General features: G+C 35.7%; 1 protein-coding gene across 11 annotated transcripts in view; it reads left to right on the top strand.

Annotated features, from left to right (window-relative positions):
- The window catches only part of Cep170 (centrosomal protein 170), an 84,586-nt gene that overhangs the window by 46,963 nt on the left and 20,725 nt on the right, over positions 1-16,898 (top strand). For 8 of the 11 annotated variants that reach the window (XM_021160699.2, XM_021160681.2, XM_021160674.2 and 5 more), the window contains 3 exons: positions 6,726-6,875; positions 9,679-9,799; positions 11,245-13,062. In XM_021160699.2, coding sequence (XP_021016358.1) covers positions 6,726-6,875; positions 9,679-9,799; positions 11,245-13,062 — 2,089 coding nt within the window. The remainder of the gene's footprint in view (positions 1-6,725; positions 6,876-9,678; positions 9,800-11,244; positions 13,063-16,898) is intronic. The other 3 variants (XM_029481034.1, XM_029481036.1, XM_029481037.1) reach the window with 1 other exon arrangement.

Genomic DNA, 16,898 nt, shown 5'->3' with positions numbered 1-16,898 from the left:
AAGTGTTATATGTAAGCAGTACTTTTACCATTGTTAAAAAAGAAGTATGGACTTTAAAAGGCCATAGACAGTTCACTCCACAGTTGAGTAATATTTTTCATTAAATATTATTTTATGATTATACATATTCATTAAGAAATTCCAAGCATCTGGAATTAAGTGTATAAACTATATGTACTACTTATCCTCTTGGGTTAAATCAACCTCTTTAAGTGTGTCATTTGTTTAAGAAATTAAGACTTTTTAGGTTCAACAGGTATTCAAAAAACACATAGGAAGCTTGTCATGTCATATAGCTGTATGAAGAGGCCCTCTTAATTATTAGTTTTTATATTACTCATTTCTACATATGACTCTCTACCCAAAGTCTGGTGAGTCCTGAAAAGGTTTTTTCAGCACTAAAGGGGTTAAATTAAAAAAAACAAACAAACAAACAAGGTGGAAATTATAGTACAAGGGACAAGCCTGGCCTGGTGCAGTGTGCAAGAAAGAAGGCATTTCTACAGATAGGCCTACTTAGGAAAGTGATAGGCAGCGGGGAGTTCACAGAATCTGATCATTAATTGTTGTCTAAAATTATCATATGCATCATTTTCATTCTCAAGGAGCCCTTTAATACATCATCACTTTCAGAATGGAGAAACCCAAGGTTTTAAGAGCAAGGACCATTAAAAAGAATGGTATTATGCAACTGGATAGCTAATTTGTCCATTCTTCAGTTGTGTAAACCAGAAAAATCTAAAACCAATACTGCTTCAAAGAAAACAAGAGTCACTCCATTGTCATGTGTCTGCCACAGTAAGAAAGCTGAGAGTTCAGGAGGTATGGTTAAAGCTAGAAGCTGAGGTCAGGCCAGCTTAAAACTAGGCTTTGCTAGAACAAACATGGAGAACCTGGATTTAGACATCTGAAGAAGATGAAGTGATAAATGGATGATTGCAGAGAAAATAAAGGGCAAAAAAAAGCTAGACTGAGGCATAAGCAGAGACTTGAAAGGACTAGAGTAATAAACAGACATGCTCAGTCATCTGTAGCTCCCTCTTTAAAGTTGGAGTATGTATGATAGGAGTTGGAGCAGCTGTTGCCCAACTAAATTTGTTTTGATCTGCAAAACTCCTATATAGTTTTATTTCCTTTCTTATTCCATCATTGAAGAAGTAATTTCATTGATAGTGTGCTAGCCTCTGTATGAGGAAAAGATTATTCAAATTGAAAATTCTGTGTATTCTTTGTCTCAAGACGTACATGTTTAGTGGGATATACTTACAAATAAAGTTATATGTTGAATGCTTTGAGAAGTGTAACATGTTAAAGGAATGTCTCAGGTTAAAAGTTCATCAAAGAATTAGTCACTTAATTTAAATAGTTAAAACTCTCTAAAAGGGTCTGTAGACACTATGGTCTTGTTGCATTCTCGTCTTAAGCATAGTCATTGCTTTACTAGTTCTGTGGTTTTTGTCCTTATTTACCTAAGTGGGAAAGAACTATAAACTCCATACTATAAGGTACTGTCCTCAATATTCTCAATGAATACTAGATTTAACTGCCAGCTGAGTTAATTTTGTAGCATATATAATTAACTCTGTAATAGAGATAAGAGTTTATTATATATGTATATATATGTATATGTGTATATATATGTGTGTGTGTATATATATATATATATATATATATATATATATATATATGCACCAGTCTTAATCAGAAAGTGAAGGGCAAGAGTAAAGTTCGAGAAAGAAAGGCTTGTTCAGAGGGCCACAGTTACTTTGCAGAGAGAGAACTTATAAGAAAGAAAACAGAGAATTTAAACTATTTTTATTCAGAAAGAAGCACAAAGAGAAAGAGTTATATGGTACCTTATTTTTAAAATCAAAGTAAAATTCCTATAACATAAAATTAGATATTTTAGGCATTGAGAATGTGCAGTTCCGTTAATATTCACCTATAATTCCAGTACTTGGTAAGCTGCAGCAGAAGGATGACCAATTGAAAGTCATCTCAGAAGTGTCTTGGATGCTGTGGTACATTCATACCATTGTGTGATGATGGTGCTGTCTAATTCCAGAATGTGTATCATTCTAAAACAAAATTGCACTTAAGTACATCTTTTCCCATTGTTCTGACACCTTAGCAACTAACAGTCTGCTTTCTGTCTCTGCATTTAGTCTGGATATTTCATATGAACAGAGTCGTTCTATATGTGGCCTTTAATGACTGGCTACTTTTACTTAGAATATTGTCTTGAAGCTTCATCTATGTTATGGCAATGCTATGCTACTTCATTCTTTTATGTCACTGAATCATAAATTATTCTATTATAGAAACTTTTATCCATCCATTGACAGATGTTGAGTTTGAGTCCATTTTTGACTATTGTAAACGATGCTGTTAACAAGAGTGTATCTGTATTGGGGCTGGAGAGGTGGCTCAGCTATTGAGAGCACTGGCTGTTCTTCCACAGGACCTGGATTCAATTCCTAGCACCCGAATGGCAGCTCACAACTGTATTGCCAGTTCCAGAGATCCAGCACCCTCATACAGACATAAACCACAGGCAAAACACAATGCACATAAAATAAAAATGAAAAAAAGAAAAATTTATCTGTATGTATATGTGTATTACAATGAATGGCAAATAATTTCTCCTAACCTCTTTCTGAACTCTTGTAACAATTTTGTTTAAATTTTAGATTTGAAAGGTTAGTTACAAATATCAAAATCATAACGTTAAACACTTACATTTATTCCATTGAATTTTAAGGTACTTATCTTTTTAAAAGTTGTTATATTTTCCTGGGGAAAATACTACAGATTTAAAAACAAAACTCCTTTCTTAAATCATCTCCAGTTATTTGACTCTATGCACTAGAGTTGAGCATAGTTCTTGAGTCTGTGCTAGTGGTTAACTTACAGAGACCCAACTCACCTTACCCACAGGGCCTTGTCCTTGGGGAAAGAAATGTTCAGATCTGAGACTTGACTATTCTACTATTCTTACACCTTGACAGGATTAAAATGGTGCATCACCATTCTTTAATTAATATAAGCCTACAAAAGCTTGGTGTTAGCTTTCTTATGAGGAGATGAATCCTAAGTTTATTTTAGTTGATTAGGACTTTTTTTAGTGCTAAAACTCATTATGTTAGATATGCACTCTGCCACTAATAAGCTATACTTGCGGTCCAAAATATTGATCTAATAAATTAAGTATTATTGCTATGAAATTATCATTTTGTCTAAATGTGTACTGTTATAGTTATGACATAGCTTTCTCCTCTTCCCTCCTCTCACACTGGGCTCTGCTTCCTGCTACCGTGAGCTGATCTCCTATATCTGATATTACTAAGTATAATTTTGATCTGTGTACCTGGTTAATAGATGGGATATAAACATCCATGAAACTTGATTCTGCTCTTTAGAATGGAGTACAACCAGTCCCTAGCCCCACCATGCCATTTTGAATGGAAAGGTGTGAAACTTTGGCCGTTGTAGTTTGGACTTTTACATAATGACAATAATAACTTGGTATTAGAAAAAAAACCAAAACCAAAGGTTTCTGTTAATACCTGAAGGAATTGTTTTTGTTTTCTTTTTGTCAACTAAAATTGAGACTGGAACCTAAAAGTATAGTCTGATATTCATGGGAATTTGGTTTTTATAATAAAGTGTCTCTGTGTGGTTCTTTTGGACTCGTGTGTGTGTGTGTGTGTGTGTGTGTGTGTGTGTGTGTGTGTGTGTGTGTATTAGACTTTGGTAGTAAAGAAGAAATGTCATATAGATTTTTCAATATCCTGTAGTACCTGGCCTAATTGCCTACAGTATTAAGTACCATGCCCCAGTAACCAGTTGTTTAATTTGTTTAGAGTAGCCACTGAGCTATAAGTGGGAATTCTATAGTGAATATGATATGTACGTATTCTAGGTAAAGATTGAGAAGGTATTCAAAGAACATACAATAGTGTGGAGCACATGCAGTAGTGAGACAAAAGGTACTGACCTTTTTCCCCAACATTAAAATCCTCAGGTAGAGATGGTATGGTATCTACCTGGATCAAGGACTCAGTGGTAGGCAGCATGTGAATGTCCCTCCTCTCCTTAGACACACAAGTCATCTCAGTCATCTGTCAGCCCCTAAAGAGTTCCTTTTACATCTGCCCTGGGAGAATTAAAAATGGACTAGCAAACTTCTGTGAAGATTTTAGAAAGAAAGGATACAGATTAGACATCTTTATGTCCTTTTTATCTTGTGGAAGACCAACCTAAAGAAGTCCTGGCTAGATGAGGGAGCCAGATTTTGTTATGAACAAATTTGGAATTGTGACTGACACCAGGTCAGAGGAGGACAGGGAGAAAATAAAAAAACTTAAGGCTAACAAACTGCAAGTACTTTGAGGTATCCATGATAATAATGACAGGTAAGCCACTTTCTATTCAGGTGATAAATCAAATAACTAAGTACATGTGGATGAAATCTAGTGACAGAATCTAGAATCAAAAATGGAAAACCTTGCAAATTTGGTGTCTGAAGCACTCCCAAGTTCTAGACCATTATCAGATCCCATGTCAGAGTGTAGTATTCTAGAAGTGAAGAAAATTGTGCATGCCTCGGGGTATACAGATAATGTAACTGGCTGTACACTGTTTCCACACGCAGGATGTCACAAGCAGATGTCTGTGTGCCTCCACAGAGATGAATGCATTCTAGGTTAAACTGGACTATCCATTGCTATCTTAATTTTTTCAGTATGTTGTAAAAGCTGGCCCTGGTGGCTTATTTATCCTGTAATTATAGCTCTTGTGAAGCTGAGGCAGGAGGAATGTGGTGAGTATATAGGTCAGTCTGGATTACAGTATGAGATGCTCAAAAATAATTAATAAATTAATTAACTAAATCATAAATGTGAAACCTAAAAGCTTTTTTGCCACACTGGAATTCTTCCTGCCCTGTATGGGAAAGAAGTAATTTGCAGTTCTCTAAAAGATAGATGTATAGGTGTATCTCTGATAAGAGGATGTACAGAAAATTGCTAGGAGTACTATACTATCTGTTGCCTTCAGCTCCCACTAGAGCTGAAGTATTCAGGCTATAATTTGTTACCTTTTCAAAATAATAGTCTATTAACAAGGTACTATCCAAGTCATTTTTACTAGGAGTATTTTGAAGAGATCTACCATATTCTTTGTTGGAAACTACTGATGAATATATTTTAAGAAGCCAAACTTATATCTGATGCAATTAAATATCTCCAAATCAGAAACTATAAATTGGCATGCCATACTGATGCAAAATGTAAGAAATTATATATGGGTTTTTTTTTTTTACCTTCAAATTTGAGTTAGATTTTTCTAGTTGTATAAAAATAATAAAATGAACCAGTAAATTTGAAGTGAACCATTTTGTAAAAGTCACACATGAGCCACTTCAGCAGCTAGTGTTGCTTTCCTTATAAATCAGGGTAAAGTGACAGAACACAGGTATACCTTCTTTGCCGTACTGCTGTAATTGCTTAATCCACTCTGTTGTTTAGCAAGGTGAAGCAAAGAAACTATATTCCCATCTATACCCTGGTTTCCATGTACTATTAAAGTTCTTATTTATCTTAAAGTTAGTAATGTGCAGCCTGTACGTAAAGCAAAGATAATTCTAACCAAATTCTTGGGGGGAAAAACCTTGTCTTTAAATTAAGCACCATCTAGTGGTAAAATTTTCGCATTTCACTTATCAGATCACTTTATGACCATCAGTTTCTTTTTCTGTGTCTTAGTGTAGCAGGCATGCCAACCTACAGCCTTTGCACTACATATGTCCCAATATAGCTATGAATACACCCATATGCAAATGAGAAAGTCATGTGTCAGTGTGAAAAAGAATTGGCACCACTGAAAGTGGTATTCCCTTATAAAAAGTGAAGGTCCTAAAGGTTATTTCTACAGATTACTAGTTCAATGTTATATTTTTTTATTGTAATAAACGAGTTCAAACCGAATAGTAAAACGAAATGTTAAGTGTGATTCACTATAGCTTTTTTTTCCGTCTGTCTGCAAGGTCTAATGTCCAAGTCCCTTCATGTGCCAGAAAGTAACTAACACTGAGGTCTTGCCTGATGGGAAAATAAATTGACATGGCTATTGTCTCTGTGCTGAGCTTTTCAAAGTGCTGACCATTGATAGTCACTAAAGTTGATCTGTGTGAGTCGGTCAAGAACCTGCATTTCAGACAAATTACTATACTCTGTTTGAAAATCATACAGTGAAATTTGTTTGGAACCTTAGGAAATTATAGGTATAAATGCAAGTTATATATGTAAACATCCATTTTAATGAAAAAACAAAAAGAGGCATGTGTTTCTACTCTCTAACGTGCTTCTCCAAAATGGAAACAAGAAACAAGCTGAAAGTGTGCTCGAGTATTTTCTTGACTCTTTCCATGATTTTAATGTTTAGTGTCAAGTCCTTTAAACAAATCTAATGTAGTATTTTGAATATTTAGTTTCATCAACTGGAATATTTGCTAACTATTAAGGATAATCACACATCTACAGCTGCTGGCTTCATGCCCAGTCCAGCTGGAAGTCACCCTGTCATTACACAAGTTTCCCTTGTTTCTGAAATTGCTAGGTGAGGCTAATTTAGGATTTTTTTATTTGCTTTTGATGTTGTTGATATTCACACACTAATCTGGTGCCCACATTTATTTTCATTTTGAAACAAATTTTTCCTTCTAGGTATTTGGAGTAGATGACAATCAGGATTATAATAGGCCTATTATCAATGAAAAGCATAAAGGTCTCATAAAAGACTGGGCTCTCAACTCTGCTGCAGTAGTAATGGAAGACAGAAAGCCATTGAGCACACCTGGGTTTCATAACTCAGAGGTATGCAATTCTTTTTATAGCATCAAATACAAGTTTTCATCATTTGGAAGTTATTTTAAGTATATATATATATATAAGTATATATATACATACATACATATATATATATATATATATATGTATATATGTATATCCCCTTGTGAAATGCTTAAAAACTAAATTTGGACTTTTTATCATTTTGAATGAAAATGTAAAGCAGTTCTAATTTTCATTGTTCTTTCAGTGTTAGTGAGTGAAATAATTACAATTCAGCAAACACGTAATAAGCTCCATATTCCACTTTGTAAGTAGCACAATGAGACAAAACAAGAAATATGCCCTGTTTATATTCTGTGGGGGTTATGTGTTTGCAATTAGAAGACTGAGCAGGAAACATGAGAGGGATACACTTGATCGCTGCAGTAAGAGCCAGTGTGGTACTGGATGTAAGGAGAGTGATGTAACTGAGGACGGTTTGACCACATAACTATGACGTCAGAATTCTATTCCAGTCTATGTAGCAGAAGGGAATATACTTGCATAACACCTATGTTACTGGTTCAGATAACAGGCAGTGACTTGTAGTGGAAACAGCCTTCAAGCTGTCTTAAAAATAAGGAAAATGCAGTGCAAATTAACTTGGCTGCTATCTTAAATCTTGTCATTTGTAAGGCCAGAAACCTTAAATGACTTTGTTTTTTTTTTTTAAGTTTGAGGTGAGCACTGTGTGTGCATGTGCGTGTGTGCATGCATGCGTGTATGTTGCACATGCATGTGGGAGCCAGAGGAGCACATGCATGTTTTCTTCTATTACTCTCTGCCTTATTGCTTTAGGACAAGGACTTTGCCTGGGCTGCCCAGCTGCTTGCCTTTACTGTTGCTGCTGATGTCACAAGCACACACAGTCATGATCAGCTTTTTATGTGGGTGCTGGGAATTTGAACTCAGGTTGTCGGGTGCTCTTAATCACTGAGCCATCTCTCCAGCCTTTTTCTTAATTCATCACTTTACTCTTTAGATTAATTTTCTCTAAGGAGTAAGTGAGTGGTGAATAAACATAAAATGTAAATAAAAGAAAATCCAAGTTACATAACATTACTATTTCATTTATATTTCTACAAATATGTTTTTAGGGACAGATAAATAGACCTGTATGCTCACGGAATAGTGTTAAAATTATTCCCCTGTGGTTTGCTATTTTCTGAAAATTGTTAGAACAATTACAGGCTTTTAGTGTTCTTTATTTCTCTTAAACTTAGGGAAGTTTTATTCTAATTTCTGTTTAATTTATTCACTGAAAACATATTAATAATAATATCATGGAGTGTGTTGGTATTTTAATAAATCCAGGGAAAGGTTTATGTAAATTACTTTAGATTCCCTCTTCTCTCTTCCTCCATCTATGCCAGGTAAAATTCATATAGTTCCAGTAAGTTCCTGTCTTTGTAGCCATCGTGTAACAGGCCATTAGAACAAAGCACAACATGCCATAAGTGTATAATAATGAAGCCGCTCTGTCATCTGGTACTGTCTTTGGTGCTCAAGAGTTATAGACGGGTATTGCAAGACCTTGGAAGGGAGTCCAAGAAGTCAGCTAACTTTGGTGTCCAGTTTGTCTATATACATCTTTCTCTACATTTATTTTAATCTATTCTCGATACCATACAATATATTATCTACATGAATCATTACTTTATCAGTATCTAGCATCAGTTTGCTCATAATTAACACAGTAACTTAAAAAAAAAAGGTATATTTAAATAGTTCAAAATGAACTTTTGTAGTTTTATATTTTTAGTGTGAATGGCTGCCTGAGTTAAGTTTTGGGTGAGAGGTGTCTTTGTTCTTTACAGTACTAGGGATTGAACCTGCCCTTGTACTTGCTAAGTGAGTGCTCTACCACAGAACTATATATCCCCAGGCTCCCTTTCTTTACTTCACTAGGTTTCACAGGCTGATCCCACCTCTGATTTCAGCTTGAGATAGATAATTTTTATATTACCCACAGCATACAAATGCTAGGGTATGTCCATGAGTTAAGGGATACGCACTTCACTAGAAAGGTTCAAAGACAGATCAAAACATAGATGGGTCTGGGTACGACTGGGTATAGCAAATTTCATAGAGTGTGTAATTTTAAGCTCAAATACCATAGAAATACCAGGCTTTGGTTTCCTTTTTTAAAGATTTATTTATTTTTATTTATATGAGGACACTGCAGCTGTCTTCAGAGACAGCAGAAGAGGGCATCAGATCCCATTACAGATGGTTGTAAGCCACCATGTGGTTGTTGGGAATTGAACTCGGGACCTCTGGAAGAGTAGTCAGTGCTCTTAACTGCTGAGCCATCTCTCCAGCCCAGGCTTTGGTTTCTTGAAATCTATTAAAATATAACCTAGCATATTTGATAAGTCTTGAAACCCTGAAGCCAGTCTGATTTCTTAGAAAGTATAGGACTAACAGATAACTTTAATTAATAACCCTTTAGGTTCTCTTCCTTTTAATGGAGTAAAACCGATTGCACTGGGCTAGCTGCAAAGCTGTGATTTGTGTCTGTTCTCCTCTGGCAACAGAATAACTGTTGTACCTGGGACCTTGTTAGTGTATAAGAAGCACAGGAGATTGTATACTCCATTCATAATAAGAACACATTCTGGTTGAATGGAACAGCTAGAGAGCCTTGATTGAAGAATCAATGCATCATAACAAGCTGAGCTTGAGACATGGCTTCTGTGTCACATACTGTGACTGAATGAAGTTCTCTCTCATGAAAATGAGCATTGGCAGGGTTGTTGCATTCTCTCTCTCTGTTTTTCTCCTTTAGGAAGCCATATCTTCATCTGGAAGCAAACGTTGGGTTTCACAATGGGCTAGTTTGGCTGCTAATCATACAAGGCATGATCCAGAAGAAAGGTTAATGGAATTGTCTGCAACTGTAGAAAACGGTAATTTCTCTCTCCTCCTCCATGTTTACCTCTTTTCTCTCTCTCTCTCTCTCTCTCTCTCTCTCTCTCTCTCTCTCTCCCTCCCTCCCTCCCTCCCTCCCTCCCTCTTTTAGTGGACCATGTGTATTTAAAAACAAAACAAACTAAACTTAATACAGTAAGAAGTAAATTAAGCTTAAATGAAGTAAACTGAGGACCTTAGTGTATATATTATACAAGATGCTATGCTATGCCACCTAACCCCAAGTCCTTTTTCCTTAAAAACTTTGGTGTAGTTCATAAATTGAACCTTCCAAAGACAAAAGAATAACTACTAAGATTTAGTATTTCATTTTCAGACACTCTGCTTTTTTATTATAAATTTTTGCTGTTCAAGTACAATTTTAAAACTTCAAAAAATTACCCTTCTTGATATGCCTGTCTGTTAGAAAAATATGTAATTACCATTATAGTGTAATCATAAAGATAAGGTAATAATTTGCACATGATTCATATGTATGAATTTATATTATAAATTAAGGTGTCAAATATTGATTTAATTATTTTTTATTTCATTTTTAGTAATAATGTCACCTTGTGCTACATAAGTATATGGTATTCTAAATTATCACTTAAAAAGTTTTACAATTAATTTTACACATTTAAAATGCAAAACAATTAAAGACTCACATATGATCCCTTCATTTTTAAATTCTTTCAAATATGATCAAATTTTTTGTCTCTGTCTTATCACCTCAAAAGTATTTATTTTGCATGAGATCTGCTAAATTGAAAAAAAGAAAGAAGTCATTTATTTTAATAAGCTGCCTTACTTAATATACCAGAAAACTATGGTTTAACAGTCCCTTGGTTATAAAATTATGACAAGTCCTGTCACTTTTTACTATTTTCACATTTTCTATTGATACGGATTGTCTTAGGGTTGTCCTGCTGTGAAGAGACACCATGACCAATACAACACTTAAAAGGACAACATTTAACTGGGGCTGGCTTACAGGTTCAGAGGTTCAGTCCATTATCATCAAGGTGGGAACATGGCAGCATCCAGGCAGGCATGGTGCAAGAGGAGCTGAGAGCTCTACATTTTCATCTGAAGGCTGCGAGGAGAATACTTGCTTCTAGGCAGCTAGGATGAGGGTGGTTAAAGCCCACCCCACAGTAACACACCTACTCCAACAAGGCCACACCTCCTAATAGTGCTACTCCCTGGCCCAAGCATATACAAAATATTACATGGAATTTTTTTTTAATGCCTTGCTAAGAGCTAAGATATTTTGACCGTTTTTCTTTTCTTTTTTTTTTTTTTTTAGGAAGTACAAATTTTTCACAGAAGGCATTCATTTTATACTGAGGGTATTTTTAAACTTATGCTGTAACTAGTTGACATTCCTTTTATATGTGTCCTTTTGCTCTCATTAATTTCTGCTTTGATATTTTTATTTTAGAGACAGATACTGGTGAAGCTGGTGTTTCCCTAAGAAGTACTAGTTGTACAACTTCCTTGGCTAGTCAGGGAGAGAGGAAGAGGCGAACTCTTCCCCAGCTCCCAAATGAAGAGAAGCTACTCGAGAGCTCCAGAGTGAAGGTCGTTCCACAGAGGTCAGAGATAGGAGAAAAGCAAGACACGGAACTGCAGGAAAAAGAAGCCCAGGTATACCAAAGCGAGAAGCACGATGCAGACCGAGGCCTAAGTAAAATGAGCAGGGCAGTCAATGGTGAGAGTCTTAAAACTGGTGGAGATGGTAAAGCCCTCCTTCACTCAGGAAACTCATCTAGCAAGGAGAAGAGTGAGACAGAAAAGGAAACTTCTTTGGTAAAACAAACATTGGCTAAAATCCAGCAGCAAGAGCAAAAGGAGCAGGCCCAGTGGACTCCTACTAAGTTTCCTTCAAAAAATGCTTTAGGCCATATAGATAAATGTAGGGAGGAATCTTCTAAGCAAGAGTCCCAACTCTTAGAAAAAGTTTCAGGACATTCTACAAGCAAAGGAGACAGAGTAATACAAAATGAAAGCAAGAGAAGGAAAGCTGAGGAAATTCCAAAATGCCAGGCTTCAAAAGGAGACAAGAAAGAGTCTTCCAAATCATTAGTGCGCCAAGGGAGTTTCACCATAGACAAGCCCAGTTCAAACATCCCCATAGAACTTATCCCCCATATCAATAAGCAGAATTCATCTGTACCCACTGCCTTAGCACTGACATCTGCAAGTAGACTTCGAGAAAGGAGTGACTCTTTGGATACTGATTCTAGCATGGACACAACCTTGATTTTAAAAGACACAGAAGCAGTGATGGCTTTTCTAGAAGCTAAACTGCGTGAAGATAATAATAAAACTGATGAAGGCCCAGATACTCCCAGTTACAATAGAGACAATTCAATTTCACCAGAATCTGATGTAGACACAGCCAGTACAATTAGTCTGGTGACTGGAGAGACAGAAAGAAAGTCCACCCAAAAGCGGAAGAGTTTCACTAGTCTCTATAAAGACAGGTGTTCCACGAGTTCCCCATCCAAAGATGTTACAAAGTCAAGCAGTAGGGAGAAAATTGAAAAGAAAGCAAAAAGCCGCTCTACAGATATAGGTGCAAGAGCAGATGGTCGCAAATTTGTACAGTCCAGTGGAAGAATCCGGCAGCCTTCCATAGACTTAACAGATGATGACCAGACCTCTAGTGTACCTCATTCTGCTATTTCTGACATTATGTCATCTGACCAGGAAACATACTCCTGCAAATCTCATGGACGGACTCCACTTACCTCAGCCGATGAACACAACATACATTCCAAACTGGAAGGAAGCAAAGCAACAAAGTCTAAGACTTCTCCTGTTGCCTCTGGTTCAACAAGTAAATCCACTACTCTCCCAAGGCCACGGCCCACCCGGACGTCCCTCCTGCGTAGAGCCCGGCTGGGTGAAGCTTCTGACAGTGAACTTGCTGATGCTGACAAAGCATCCGTTGCTTCTGAAGTGTCCACTACAAGTTCCACATCAAAACCACCCACAGGAAGGCGAACCATCTCTAGGATTGATTTATTGGCTCAGCCTCGAAGAACAAGACTTGGCTCATTATCCGCCCGTAGTGACTCTGAAGCAACAATTTCAAGAAGCAGCGCATCTGCACGCACTGCAGAAGCTGTCATTAGGAGCGGAGCCAGACTAGTGCCATCAGATAAACTTTCTCCTAGAACTAGAGCTAACAGTATCTCTCGGCTCTCCGATTCCAAGGTCAAGAGCATGAGCTCCACTCACGGCTCTCCTTCAGGTAATTGGCTCTAGATTTCTAATAACATCAGTATGTTCTCTGTATTGGCTTTTTATATTTAAGAATTAAATTTCTAGCTGTCTTAGAAAAATAATTCAAGAATAAGGTTAAAATTAGTGAGTTACTATCTCCTCCATTAAAATGTAAAATTCCAAATAAAGTCTTAGACAAAGTGATTTCAAAATAAGATATTAACTAAACAGATTTAGGAGTTTTTTTTTTAATTTGATAGAATTATATTAGGAATTACTATTTTAAAAATAATGTTATGCTCTTAAAACCAGGTGTTTCAAAAGAGAAATAATATACCTTTTTCCATCCTTTTGGAAATAAATATCTGATTAAAAACTGTTTCATATACTTACACATTTGTAGTTGGAGCTGTTGAAAATTAACTTCATTTATTTCAGTGGAAGATAGTGGATTCATGGGGCAATCACTAAGCACGTGTGGGTCAAATTAAACTGGAAAGTTAAATGTGAACATCATCTTGCACTCTTTTAGCGTTTACCTGGAGTACTTATCTGACTGTCACTACAATCACTACTCAGTATCTCTGAGTGCCGAGGTGCTATTGACTTACTTGTCTGCACTTCCTAGTTAAGCTGAAGCCACGGAGACTGTGTGGCTACAGCTGTGAGGCAGCTAGCTATTTGTGTGTATCCTCCAAGCGTGCTCTTATTACCTCACAATCAGCTGCATGTGTGGGTGTGGCTGCAAAGGCCAGTAAGGGTAGACCAGCTGTTCCCAGACTTAAAAGTTTATGATTCTTTACCAACAAGCTAAGTATTGAGTTAAAAGTAGAGGAACATTGGTGTGTAATCTTGATTTTACTTTTGCTTAATTTATAATACATCCTTCACGACTCAACACCAAGCCAATCGTGCGTTGTAACTGTGTTTCCTCCTTCCCCACTTTCTGTCCTCCTTTCACTGCTGCTCTTGTCTGCTCCTGTTCTGTCCCGTCTCTGCTGCTCAGTGACTGTGCTGATGACAGTCAGAGCCTATGGTAGGACCAAATGCAGACTAAAACTTAATGGAGGATAAATGATGCTTTCTTTGTTATTCTGGCCTGTTTCCACATATCAGTCTTAGATTATTAATCAGTTGATTACCAGGTATTGTTATTCAGTTATCTCTTATGGCTCTACCTTCTTAGTTCAGTCCCTTTGTGTTGCTGCATTCTGAGCTGTGTTCCCCAATTTCTTCTGCAACAGCGCTTGTTCTGCCATCTTACCTCCATTTAATACATTAAGATATCTTTCCTTCCGCCCTAACATGAGCTGTGATGTAAGTTGTGTAAGTTACAAAGAGCATAGTGTCGCTTCCTCTCTGGTCATTGACTAGCTCTTACCCCACGATTAGTCTGATTTTATCCCTTACTCTTTAGCATGAAGTGGCTTATTTAAAATGTGGTCCAAATAGAACCACTTGGCAAGTCTAAAAAACAAATATAAGATTTCATATCATATACAGATAGTAATTTTTATTTCTGCTTTGAATACAGATCTTGGTACTCCTCTGTATCTAAAACAAATAATAAATCCTTGAATTTCTTAATGAAAGTCCCTAGAGAAAATTGAGTTAAATGCTACTTTTATTCTTTATACTTAGTAGTTGGATATTACATAATTACAGTTACAGAATTTAAGATCTAGAAAGGATATTTAGAGAACTGGTACCAGGAGATGAAATAACCTGCCCTGATCAAATCTTGGGGCAGAATGAGAATCCAGGGTCTTTTACTAGCTGTAGCTACTCTGTTAAGAAATGTTACTGTATCCTAGGTTCCATAAGACACTAGTATCTGTTATGTTATTACTAGAAATATATACAAGGTAGATATGACATAATTTTGGTGGTGATCACTAAAGCATCGAAAGGCTATTTTATCCAGTCCAGTGAAGAATGCACTAAACAGTTGTTACATGGTATGATTACGAGAAAATTTGATTGATGTTAACAATTGAATGTCTTCGATGCTATAACATTTTTATTTAAGATAACTGTATTATCTTGAGTGAGAATGAAAAGAAAAGAAAAAAGAAAAGAGGGCTTTAATGAACATAGAATCATACTGCCCAGGGTTTCTATTCTCCATGTAACATTAAAAGACCTTGGAGTTATCTACCACCTGTGATACTGGCCATATTGACATATGTAAAAAGTATTCTGTAGTATTTTGGACTAAGTCATTAATTTTTTTTCCTTTCATTTAATGTATTAAGCATTGATGACTCAGAATGACTAGTAACATTGGTAGCAGTTCTTTTATGCAATTTGCTTCCAAGGGTTTAATGACTTTGTTTTACCCATATTCTTTTGTTAATTAAAATTAAGGACCCTAAGTTATCAAAATAAGAACCAGTAGCATTGGTGAATACACTTAATTCCAGAATATGGGTTGCTTAAACAAGGGGACTTGAGTAAGTTCCAGGCCAGCCTGGCTACTTACTGTGTCTCAGGCTTGGACTGTATAGCAAGATCCTGTTTTACACTAGCTAGTTAATGAAGTAGCTGGTGTTCATTGTTTTAAGTACATAGTTTAGAAAGTGTTGTTAAATTTTTAAGGTTTTATTTCTTAAATATTTTCCTTATTCTAAATCTCAAAATTCAAACTGGAAATTAAACAGTGGGCATTTACAGCTGGTGTTAATTTTTCTTTTACATGAATGGTGAAAATAGAAAGCTTTCCCAGAGAAATGTCTCTCCCCGGATGATCTTACTGCTAAGTGCTTATCAATATACACAACAAAACTTGTTTGTACTTTAATTCCTCTCTTGAGTCCTATGATATATAATGAAAATGTGTATTTTCTGATCCTTTTTTTTTTTTTGCTAAATTGGTAGTTGTATTTTAAGATCGACATAGCTTTGTTACGTTAGAAAGAAATAGTCACAGTTATGCATTAATAAATCCTTTTTATTCTAGACATAATAAATAATAGTACATTTATAGTAAAAATAATATTTTACACCTTCAGTAAAATAGAAATATTGTATATTTTATAACCAAAGTAAATTTTATTTTGGGCAGAATAGACAGTCTATTATTTATTGTCAAATTAAAGTTTTATATATAGTTTCATTTCTTAAAAAATATAAAAATACATATATGGATTGTAAGACATGATTCTGTGTGCTGTGTTAAAATAATTTATAATGTTATAAACAAATAAGTTTCTTATGGCCTACAAGATTAAAATAATGTTGAAAGTTACTTTCATTTTAATATGTATTGATAACTAGTGCTTCACCAAAGAACAAATTAGACATTGATATTTTAAACATCCCCAGTTTGGATTTTCAATTTAGTGATCTATTAAGTGCCTTAGTAAGATCAGTCTAATTATATAAATTAAACATATTTTTGTAAATAGAAAATTCAAGAAAGTGAAAGTGGTTTTTAAATTTAACCTAGATAGGTAAAAAATCTGAAAACCTTATATGATCTATTTTCCTATCATTTCACTTTCTCTTTTTTTCCTCCTATACGGAATTCCAGGCCCTGGGTTCAGTCAGTCTTCCCTGCTCAATTAGACCTTTCTAGAAACATGCTCGTAGGCACACCCAGAGTCGTATAACCATGATGATTTGAAATCCTGTAAAGATTATGATGTAATATTAACTATCACATTCCTCTTCAGAAAAAAGAAAAGTATTTATATATGCTTTTTATATATTTATATATGCTTCCTCTGCATATTCCTATCTTCCTGTACCTATTAGTCTAGATCCTAACCCCAGGAGAGCAAATAGTTGTGTGAGTAAGTACAGGCTCTGATTTATACATATTGCCCCTATAGATTCCTCTGCTTTAAGCCATCTTCAGTGGCG

Source organism: Mus caroli, chromosome 1 (assembly GCF_900094665.2).
Source record: "Mus caroli chromosome 1, CAROLI_EIJ_v1.1, whole genome shotgun sequence".
In the NCBI taxonomy this organism is placed as follows: domain Eukaryota; kingdom Metazoa; phylum Chordata; class Mammalia; order Rodentia; family Muridae; genus Mus; species Mus caroli.
This window is presented reverse-complemented; position numbering and strand designations above follow the sequence as displayed.